The 12074-nt window shown below is 41.7% G+C and overlaps 1 protein-coding gene across 2 annotated transcripts in view; it reads right to left on the bottom strand.

Annotated features, from left to right (window-relative positions):
- Nucleotides 1-12074, bottom strand: part of LOC106991387 (ATP-binding cassette sub-family C member 4-like) — a 589015-nt gene that overhangs the window by 307517 nt on the left and 269424 nt on the right. For both annotated transcript variants that reach the window (XM_060394634.1, XM_042255004.2), the window contains exon 21: nt 7619-7769. In XM_060394634.1, coding sequence (XP_060250617.1) covers nt 7619-7769 — 151 coding nt within the window. The remainder of the gene's footprint in view (nt 1-7618; nt 7770-12074) is intronic.

Below are 12074 nucleotides of genomic sequence, written 5' to 3'. Positions count from 1 at the left end.
CAGGTGAGCTATCTGTGTCTTGTCTCCTCCTTAGATAGGTAACCTAAGGGCTGGGATAGAGTCAGTACATCCCCCACCCTGAACCAGAGCCAAACACAGAACAGCAGTGAGATAAGTCAGGGGAGCAGACAGTCTGCCATCTACCCGTCCTGGGCCTCCCCCTGCACCTGTGCCAGGAGCCTCTGTGTGGGTCACCCGGCACTGCGTCGCCCTTGTGACCACAGAACCCGGCAGATGAGGAGCCTTTGAACAGTCTTGACTTCTGCTCCGGGAACCTGATGAATGTTTTTATAACTGCCTGATAGATAAATGTCCTAGTGTTCAGAGATCACGGTGGTATGTGACACTCACATCATTCTTTTAGACTCTGACAGTGGCCTCAGTGTCCATCTTTTGAGTGACTTCATGTGGGTTTGGGGCCTGGTGTCACATGACTGCCCGTTTCCTGCCATCTTCTCTAAGAGCACACTGACCACGAGCTTCAGGATCAGGCTCCTGCCTCTCAGGGAACAGGTGGGCTGCAGGCTTCCAGGCAGGGAGGACACTTCCTGGTAGGGTTTTCATTCCTCACCATGAATGAGGCTGTAACTTGCTGTTGTCAGGGGCACATAGTGAGCCTGTGACCTCTGTCTGGGGTGAGTGATAATTTGTGCTGTATCAGCAGGAAATACTGACATCACTTTGTTACTTGTGTGTCTCCTAGAGAAGGCCTGTTAGTACAATGAGGTTGTTTATGCGAAGTTAGTAATGCATCTTATAGGAGGCCACAGAGATTTTATAAAATGATGGGGAAAGAATCAAGGGTGAAACTCCAAACTGTTCTCAGATCCTCACTCTTTAGTCCAGTATCTGAATGCCTGTCTGGTGACAGTTCAGTCAGTACCAACATGCATCTGGGCACTGCACATTTAGAGGGATTGAGGTACAAATAGGTAAAGACACAGAGCCTTCTCTTGTGTTTAGTGTTCCCAGTTCTATAAGGAAGGAAGGAGCAGGCTTCCTTCTGTGAGACACTGGGGCTCAGAGAGAATGGGAAGCCCTGGACTGGGGGAGGACAGCCTGGGCTGGGGGCCAGGTGACCATCCACTCAGCCCTAGGATGAGACGGTTGGATGGCATCACCAACTCAATGGACATGAGTTTGAGCAAACTCTGGGAGATGGTGAAGTACAGGGAAGCCTGGCATGCTGCATGTAGTCCATGGGGTCAAAGAGTCGGACACGACTGAGGGACTAAACACAACCACCACCACCACCTAGAGAGAGAACATAAACATTCTAATCAACTGGCCACCACATGTGGTTATCTGAGGTGTGCAGGACGGGATACCTGGATTAAATGTATTGTCTAACTTGTTTCAGCCTACTGGCTGCAAAAAGTCCAAATATTCCACAGTGATGGTGCGAAAGTTCTCAGACTCTCCAGATCAAATACTGAGAAATCCTGTACTGCTTCTTGACAAAAGCCTCAGGAGGAGCCCTTCTCTCCACTTCCATATGAATGGGAAATTGCCCTTCCCCAGGCAAAAATTCTGTCAAATATTCTCTCTGGAACAACCTCTCTCTCAATGTTCCAGAGACCTGCTTTGCAACAAGACTGTTGAATGACTCCATTTCATGAGTGGCCTCAAACCATAAAATGTCTGGAGCCCTATCTACACAGAAGACTGGATGGAGCTCATCACTTCCTCTTCTGCCTCCCCAGGTCCTACCATTCTACTCAGTCATACAGGTAAAAGTCACACACATCTGGACTCTACTGCTCCCATCCATGCAAACACCTCGCCAAACTCAACCTCACAGGAGGTTAGCTGCTTCTCTTGATGAGTGAAAGTGTCTTCTACAGGAAACTGATGATCACTATCCGTTTTGCAAATAAAGGTAAGTACCTCAAGTGTTTATTATTAAAAACAAAACATAAAAATGCCACAATTAAAAAAAAAATCTCCTCTGACTGGATGAACTGAGATTTGTTTTCCACTTAGTAGATACAGAGAAGCATGAGACTCTATATGTGTCTGTTCTTGGCTTCGTTTCTAGAAGGTTAAGCTGGTATTAATTTGCAATAATTATTCATGGTTGAGGCCTCTGATGCAAATATATTCTCTCCTTACTTTTTGGCTATTGTTTTTATAACTTTAAAAAATATATAATATTTTCCTTATTTTTATTTTAATATTTATGAAATGTATACATTAATAAGAGAGAAATTTGATTATTTAATCATCTGTAATTACCTGTAGAATAGACTAACTAATCATAAAATGTGTTTCCCATTATTCTGTTTTTTGGCTGCACCTTGCAGGATCTGATTTCCCAACCAGGGACTGAAGGGGTGGCCCCCACATTGGAAGGACAGAGTCTTACCCCAGGATCACCAGAGAAGTCTCTGTTCCCCATTATTCTAAAACTAGGAAGGTGAATGGAGTAATCAACTAAATGCATACTGAACAGTTCCCCTTCAAGTTCTCCTAGGGGATTATTTTCAGCATCATTTATATGAATAGCTTTGAAAAAGGGGTACACAAACAGTGTGGTGTCACCCCAAATCCTGACAATGACAAAGAGCAAACCTGAAAGTAACAGGGCTTATCTCTTCAGCAGGGCTTCCCTGGCTTAGACATTAAAGAATCCACTGGTGATACGAGAGACTGGGTTCAATCCCTAGGTCAGGAAGATACTCTAGAGAAGGGAATGGCTCCCAACTCCAGTATTCTTGCCTGGGGAACTCCATGGACAGAAGAGCCTAGTGGGCTACAGTCCACGTGGTTGCAAAGAGTTGGACATGACTGAGTGACTAACACACATTTCCTCAGTGATCAATGCAAAGAAATAGAGGAAAACAATAGAATGGGAAAGACTATAGATCTCTTCAAGAAAATTAAAGATACCAAGGGGTTCAAGAAAGGACAGAAATGGTAGGGACCTAACAGAAGAAGATATTAAGAAGAGGTGGCAAGAATACACAGAATAACTGGACAAAAAAAGATCTTCATGACCCAGATAATCACCATGGTGTGATCACTCAACTAGAGCCAGACATCCTGGAATGTGAAGTCAAGTGGGCCTTGGAAAGCATCACTACGAACAAAGCTAATGGAGGTGATGGATTCCAGTTGAGATATTTCAAATCTTGAAAGATGATGCTGTCAAAGTGCTACACTCAATATGCCAGCAAATTTGGAAAACTCAGCAGTGGCCATAGGACTGGAAAAGGTCAGTTTTCATTCCAATCCCAAAGAAAGGCAATGCCAAAGAATGCTCAAACTACAACACAATTGCACCCATCTCACACACTAGTAATGTAATGCTTAAAATTCTCCAAGCCAGGCTTCAGCAATACGTGAACCGTGAACTCCCTGATATTCAAGCTGGTTTTAGAAAAGGCAGAGGAACTATAGATCAAATTGCCAACATCTGGTGGATCATAGAAAAAGCAAGAGAGTTCCAGAAAGACATCTATTTCTGCTTTATTGACTATGCCAAAGTGCTGGGAACCAGCGTGATGAACTCCGCCCATGGCAAAGGTCATGAGGAAGGAGGCTTGGCATACGCAAAGGCGTGATCAAGCCTCAGGAAACCGCCTGTTCCTGAGCATCTACCCCAAAACCAGAGTCTGTTTTATGCTCTCCACCATAACTGTTTTTCTCGGAGAAGGAGTAAACCTGCAGCTCCAAGGCAATAAAAATTCTTGGGCATGACAAGAGCATTTCAGCTTACGGACTGCTCTGAAGGTTATCTAGCCCGCCTGTATAGGTTCGTCTGGCCACATGTGATTGTTTACAGCATCCCAATCTGAGAGGCACAAGATGTTTTAGACTTACTAAAGGCAAATTCTTTTGGGGAATTGGAAATTATTAGTATAGTGGGTCGGTTAGGAATTATATTGGTGATGGGTTTTTCATTTGTTGTGCCAATAATTGCTGCTAATTTCCTGCCCTGGGTGTGACAAGGGTGTCTTAAGTCAAACCTCTCTGCTGACAGACTAGCTTGTGTGACAGGATTATCCATACTCCTACCACATGATTGTTTACAACCTCTCAACCATAAACAGCACAGAGAGTTTTGGAGTATTTTGAGAGTCTTAATTAGCATAGGGCTTTTCTCATTGTTGAGTCAATGATTGCCACCAGGCCTCCATATCCTTAGGCACCTGGGAATATATTAATCAATGTATTTGGAATATAGAAAAGGAAATATAGTAGTTTTTAAGGTTAGCAATACTAGACTTTTTGAGTTAATGAATTTTCTCTTTTGTAAGAGATCACTGTATGTAAAATAGTGTATGTAAAATAGATCACTATATGTAAAAATGTAACTTTATCACTATCTTAAGACTAAATAGATCTTAAGGGGAACATTGGTGAAAGGATTTTCATTTGTTGGGTTGATGTTTGCTGCTAAATCTCCATGTTCCCTGCCCTTATAATGAATATAACTAGCATATAGGAGAAATAAGCATTAACCTTTAAGCATATAGGAGAAATAAGCATTAACCTTTAAGCATATAGGAGAAATAAGCATTAACTTTCAAGCATATAGGAGAAATAAGTATCAACCTTTAAGATTAATCATTTAACCTTGGGTTAAATAAATTCCTTTCTTGATTGTAACTCACTACACCCTCATCCTATAGGAATGCAACTTTATTTGGAGGGTGGTGCCTGGTTTAAGAAAAAACACGCTTGGAAAAAAATAAGTTTTGGTTATCAGAAAGAAAGGATCATAAAATGTAAGCAGGTCTCATGGCCAGAAGATGATGTAAAATCCCTAAGACCTTTTTTTTATACATTTATGTGAAGCACCTGATTTTGATAAAGGTCAGGACTGCTGACCCCCGAGTGACTCTGTATTCATTCCTATGTGTAACAAAAGGTATATAAGCAAACTCAAAAATAAAGAAATGGGATCAGTTTCCGGAAAGACTGATACCCCCATGTTGTTCTTTCTTGCTCCCCGTTTTTCCGGCTGAATTCCCATCTGGAGCATGGATGCTATTCCAGGTAAACCAAGTTATTCAGCCTCTTTTTCTCCAATAATTTTCCTACTACACTATCCGTTTCTAATCTCTCTGTATATCTGTAATTAAATATGTATTTTTCCAAGGACACCAACTCTGTCCCCACCTTTGAATCACCCTGGATCCACCGGGGCTGGACCCTGGCACCAAAGCCTTTGCCTGTGTGGATCACAATAAACTGTGGAAAATTCTGAAAGAGACGGGAATACCAGACCACCTGACCTGCCTCTTAAGAAACCTGTATGCAGGTCAGGAAGCAACAGTTAGAACTGGACATGGAACAACAGACTGGTTCCAAATAGGAAAAGGAGTATTGCAAGGCTGTATATTGCCTCCCTGCTTATTTAACTTATATGCAGAGTACATCATGAGAAATGCTGGGCTGGAGAAGCACAAGCTGGAATCAAGATAGCCAGGAGAAATATCAATAACCTCAGATATGCAAATGACACTACCCTTATGGCAGAAAATGAAGAACAAAAGAGCCTCTTGATGAAAGTGAAAGAGGAGAGTGAAAAAGTTGGCTTGATGCTCAACATTCAGAAACCAAGATCATGGCATCTGGTCCCATCACTTCATGTGAAACAGATGGAAAACAGTGGAAAACTTTATTTTGGAGGGCTCCAAAATCACCGCAGATGGTGATTGCAGCCATGAAATTAAAAGACACTTACCTTGGAAGGAAAGTTATGACCAACCTAGACAGCATATTAAAAAGCAAAGATATTACTTTGCCAACAAAGGTCCATCTAGTCAAAGCTATGGTTTTTTCAGTAGTCATGTATGGATGTGAGAGTTGTACTGTAATGAAAGCTGAGTGCAGAAGAATTGATGCTTTTGAATTGTGGTGTTGGAGAAGACTCCTGAGAGTCCCTTGGACTCCAAGGAGATCCAACCCGTCCATTGTAAAGGAGATCAGTCCTGGGCGTTCATCGGAAGGACTGATGTTGAAGCTGAAGCTCCAATACTTTGGCCACCTGATACGAAGAGGTGACTCATTTGAAAAGACCCTGATGCTGGGAAAGATTGAGGGCAGAATGAGAAGGGGACAACAGAGGATGAGATGGTTGGATGGCATCATTGACTCAATGGACATGGCTTTGGGTGGACTCTAGTAGTCGGTGATGGACAGGGAGGCCTGGCATGCTGTGGTTCATGGGGTCACAAAGAGTCGGACATGACTGAGCGACTGAGCTGAATTTTCAATACTTTTAACAACTGCAACTTACTAGAACATGTGAAAAAATGTATTTTTCAAATATATCACTTCTGACATATATTTCCTGAGGTCTCCTTTCCTTTGCCTAATCTTTCCCTTTCCTTGTCATTTCTGGTAACTTTCAGTTCAGTTCAGTTCAGTTGCTCAGTTGTGTCTGACTCATGGCAACACCATGGACTGCAGCATGCCAGGCCTCCCTGCCCATCACCAACTCCCAGAATTTACCCAAACTCATGTCCATTGAGTCAGTGATGCCATCCAACCATCTCATCCTCTGTTATCCCCTTCTCCTCCTGCCTTCAATCTTTCCCAGGATCAGGGTCTTTTCAAATGAGTCATCTCTTCGCATCAGGTGGCCAAAGTATGGGAGTTTCCGCTTCAACATCAGTCCTTCCAATGAACACCCAGGATTGACCTCCTTTAGGATGGACTGGTTGGATTTCTTTGCAGTCCAAGGGACTCTGAAGAGTCTTCTCCAACACCACAGTTCAAAAGCATCAATTCTTCAGCACTCAGCTTTGTTTTGTAGAAAAATTCTCTATTTTCCTTCTATAAGAGTTTCAACATGATTAAATACTTTCAGTTCAGTTCAGTTCAGTCACTCAGTCGTGTCCGACTCTTTGTGACCTCATGAATCACAGCATGCCAGGCCTCACTGTCCATCACCAACTCCTGGAGTTCACTCACACTCGCATCCATCAAGTCAGCAATGCCATCCAGCCATCTCGTTCTCTGTCGTCCCCTTCTCCTCCTGCCCCCAATCCCTCCCAGGATCAAAGTCTTCTCCAATGAGTCAACTCTTCACATGAAGTGGCCAAAGTACTGGAGTTTCAGCTTTAGCATCATTCCTTCCAAAGAAATCCCAGGGCTGATCTCCTTCAGAATGGACTGGTTGGATCTCCTTGCATTCCAAGGGACTCTCAAGAGCCTTCTCCAACACCACAGTTCAAAAGCATCAATTCTTTGGCGCTCAGCCTTCTTCACAGTCCAACTCTCACATCCATACATGACTACTGGAAAAACCATAGGCTTGACTAGACGGACCTTAGTCGGCAAAGTAATGTCTCTGCTTTTGAGTATTAATAAGAGTGGATACTCTGTGTAAGGAAGTATGTCATGAACAAGACAGAAATGGTCCCTGTCCTCATGGTGCTCACATCCATCTTCCTTGGGCTGAAATGCAAAGTGCAGCTGAACCACCACCAGCTCCATTTGCCTTAAGGGCCAAACCTACTTTCAGGGGCCATAACTTTTAATCACTTAATGTTAACAGTGAGAAATTCTACAGGACAGTCTGCAGAATTTCAAGGGTCTGGTTAATTACAGTATGAATGGAAGTCAGCCTGCACTGCCCTCCCAACCTGAGAGCCCTGGTACTCACTTGTACATTCCAGGCGTTTCACATCTCGTGACGTCTCTAAGAAATATCGCCGAAGAAAAAAGAAAATGATGCCAAGGGGAATTACAGGTATAGCAGTCCAAGGAATCGCAGCCACCATCACAACCATGACACCAATCATAAGTAGAAATGTCTGAAATATTGAAAATACAGAGGCCTTCATGTCAAAGATACTTTTCAAAGATAAATTTTATTGATTTGTTAGGATTAAGCTCCTTTCTTTGAAATTTGTTGAAACAGCAGGGAATCCTTTCCCTTCCAAAAAAAAATAAAATTATAGGTGGTCCTCATGATGTTTATTGCATGCACCAAACACTCTGATAAGAACTTTCTAGGTATCAGCTCTTGTGATACACTTAGCCGCCCTTTGAGGCAGGTATTACTATTTTTAACAGATGAGACTATTTGAGGCTCAGAGAGTAGGAGCTGCACCTCAATCCGTCAGGAGTCAGCAGGTATTACTAGAGAGATGAGGAATCCAGACACATCAGCTATACATGTAGGGATAAAGAAGCGGTTAATTACAAATTCAGTGTAACATATCTAGTAACAGTGTTATTTAATTTTACAAATGGAGGCAGTGAGGAACAGGGAGAGGTAAAGCAACTTGATGGAGACTGCAAAGCCTAAGTCATGGCGTTGGCAAGCCCAAGTAATGAGCCATTATGACATATTTAAGCTTGCCCCCAATATACAGCCATCTTTCTATCATTATACCAAGTACTTAAAAGGCCCATTCCAAAGGTTAACTATTATAACAACTCAGATTCCATTTACAATGTGTGTACTGTGTGTAAGGCTCTGTGCTGAGTTCCATGAACATTCTCTTAATCATCACATTATCCCCTGAGATGATATTCTCTGGGGAAATGATCTTGGCCTATAAAAGACAGCAGGTAGAATAGAAAATGAAATCACTGGTTGGTGCTGATTTAAGCATCCATCTTTATCAGGAAAATTATGATACCCTGGAGGATAGTATCAGGTAATAAGAATGCAATCAACATTTAGTGTCTGCCTGCTATGAAAATGGGGTGGGGTGGTAGGGATGAGCAGATTCACCCAGTCTGGGCCAAGGCCTCTGATGTTTATGATCTCAGGTGGATACAAATCCATGGTGAACTGCACAGGGTGCTGGGGAAACACAGGGAGGAATATCTGAATATTTTTAGATGATTCTAAGACTCATGACTGATTTTACAGGCTTCTTTAACAAATAGAATGAATGGCATGAATGATTTGCAGGCAGTAATCACAGTTGATGGAAATTTTGACCAAAAGGGAGCTGGGATTAAAAGGTTGAGATGCTTGTCTGAGTTAACACTGGCTGTTCTTTAAGATAAGAAATACAAGGTTGGCAGGGTAAGTGGTTGTCCGAAAGTTTCCCAGGAAGGTACTGCTTATCCTAGAGGAGAGGAGCAGTTTGTGCTCAGGGAATCCCAGAGTCACAGCTGAAGGCGGGAGGAGCAAACAACCAGAACTGTGACTCTGTGGCCAGGAGCCCTTGGGAACCAAACTGCATGATCTGGATGGAGACCCATGTGCTTTTCCTGTTTCTCCCCACCTCTCCCGTGGTATCAAAAGAAAACTCAGAGTGAAGAGGATGGAATACTGAAGGAATAAATGCTAATCATAAGTGGAGAAAAATAGGGCTGTCTGACCTCCCTCCTACTAGACCTACAGAAAACAATTTCTTACAGCCGCTGGCTTGACTGTGCATCCTACCAGACTACAACCTTCATGTTCACGGGGAGGGGTCCTTCCAGCTCCTTCTAAGTCTAGCCTTTAGGTCACTTGGCTTGCCATTGTTGGTTTTTTTTTTTTTAAAAAAAAAAGCTACTAAAATGTTAATTATAAAAAAATTCAAATTACTGGTTTTTAGCAGATTTGTATCATTTGATGACCATTCATTCATTTCAATAATCTGGGTCTCCCCAGGTGTCTTCCCTGGTGGATCAGTGATTAAAGAATCTGACTGCTATGCAGGAGACCTAGGTTTGATCCCTGGGTCAAGAAATTCCCTTGGAGAAGGAAATGGCAACCCTCTCCAGTATTCTTGCCTGGAAAATCCCATGGGCAGAGGAACCAGGCAGGCTAGAGTCCCTGGGGTCAAAAAGAGTCAGATAAGACTGAGCGACTAAACTACTCCAGGTGAGGGCCTTTTATGACTAACCCAGCCCAGTAGGTAACCTGGGAGGCAGAGATAAGATCAAAATGAAGGGCTCCATGGAAGCTGTGCCAATGCTTTCTCCTTAGGTAACCACTGAAAACCCATTACTATTGCTCTCAGAACTTCTGAAGTTAGGTTTGGTCTTTCAGATTTCATGGTCCTAAATTCTAGGCAATGCAAAAAGGATGTCTCTAAAGGTTTTATTACACACACACACATACCCACCCACCCCAATATTACACACACACACACACACACCCCAATTTGCTCCCAACTGAGAGTCACAGCTAACTCCACTGGAGAGTGAATGGTGGGGATTGGTTCACAGTTTGCTAACCAGCACAATAGGAAGCTTTAGGGAAACATGGTGGGTCTCTTCCTTCGTGTTTAGTGTATCTCGTTGATCAATGGTTTCCTTTTCACTTTTGTCAGGGTTCAACGTTAATACAAAATTTAACGCTGGAGTCCTCTTATTTGCTAATTTAAAAAGGTACGCCTTAAAAAGAAGGACATTATAAAAGTATATCACAGGGAAATGTACTCAACATTCTGTGATAACCTATATGAGAAAAGAATCTAAAAAAGAATGAATATATGTACATGTATAACCTAATCACTTTGCTGTACATCTGAAATAAACACACCACTGTAAATCAACCTTATTCCAATAAAATTAAAATAAATTTTAAAAAAGAAAAAAGTCTTTAAAAAAGCTAAAAGTCAAGGGCTTTGAAATTCATCTTATAAATAAAGGAAGAAAACAGCATATTAAAGTATGTAGAAGAATGAAAATAAGAAAAAATAGACTCTTGAGAGCCCCTGGGACAGCAAGATCAAACCAGTCAATTCCAAAGGAAATCAACACTGATTATTCACTGGAAAGATTGGATGCTGAAGCTCCAATACTTTGGCCACCTGATGTGAAGTGCTGACTCACTGAGAAAGACCCTGATGCTGGGAAAGACTGAGGGCAGGAGGAGAAGGGAGCAACTCAGGATGAGATGGTTGGATGGCATCATCAACTTAATGGACCTGAGTTTGAAGAAACTCTGGGAGATAGTGAAGGACAGGCAAGCCTGGTGTGCTGCAGTCCATGAGATCACAAAAAGTCAGGCACAATTGAACAACTAAATGACAAAAGACCTGAATGAAAGAGAAAACTAAATTCTAAGCAGAAAAATCAACAAACACAAAGCGTGGTTCTTTGAAATCACTAAAAATCCAAAAGAAAGAAAAAAAAAAGAGAAAATTTACAATTCATACACATTAAAAGAGGATAACATGAAAGATTGGGATTCCCTGGTGGCTCAGACTGTAAAAAATCTGCCTGCAATAGGGGAGATCCACGTTTGAGCCCTGGGTTGGGAAGATCTCCTGGAAAAGGAAGTGACAACCTACACCAGTATTCTTGCCTGGAGAATCCCATGGACAGAGGAGACTGACAGGTACAGTGCATGGGGTTACAAAGAGTAGGACATGACTGAGCAACTAACACTTTAGCTTTCATTTTAATACAAAAGACACCATAAGCATTACAAAGAGAATATAATAAACATTGTACAGATAAATTTTAAAATTTTAATGTAAAGGACAAATGTCTTTTAAAATGACATAAAAACTAGCATAATGACATAGAAAATCTGAATAACTGCATATTGATTTAAGAATTTTAATACTTTTTAAAATTTTATTTATTTTATTGTTTTGGCCATTCCATGTAGCTTGTAGGATCTTAGTTTTCCTACCAGCAATTGAACCCAGGCCCACAGCATTGAAGGCACCAAGTCATGGCCACTGGACTATCAGGGAATTCACTGAATACATAATTTTTAAATTTCTCAAAGAAAAGACTGTAAGTCCAAAGGGCTTCACAAAAACATTGTGCAGAAAAGTTTTACCAAACTTTTCTAGGGTACTTGTCCAGGGTCCAGCATTATCATGACAGAAAAATCAGATAAAGACATTAAAAGAAAGAAAAATTGAAAACCAAACTATCTTGGAATATTAAACAACATAACAATGAACTGAATCTAGCCATATAAAAAAAGATAATATTCCACAATCTAACTTAACTGGGCAAGTCTAAAATCCTCAGGTTCGCCTGTTACAAAGGACAGGCCGGAACCCTTGGGCAGGAGCTGATGCTGTTCACCACAAGCAGAATTTCTTTTTACTTCAGGGAGGCTTTGTCCCTACTCAAAATCAACTGATTACAGACTTCAATCACATCTACAAAATACCTACAGAGCAACACACAGATCACCTTTT

The sequence above is a fragment of the Ovis aries genome, chromosome 10 (genome assembly GCF_016772045.2).
Source record: "Ovis aries strain OAR_USU_Benz2616 breed Rambouillet chromosome 10, ARS-UI_Ramb_v3.0, whole genome shotgun sequence".
Taxonomy (NCBI): domain Eukaryota; kingdom Metazoa; phylum Chordata; class Mammalia; order Artiodactyla; family Bovidae; genus Ovis; species Ovis aries.
The sequence above is the reverse complement of the archived record's forward strand: the minus strand, read 5'-3'. Positions and strand labels throughout refer to the sequence as shown.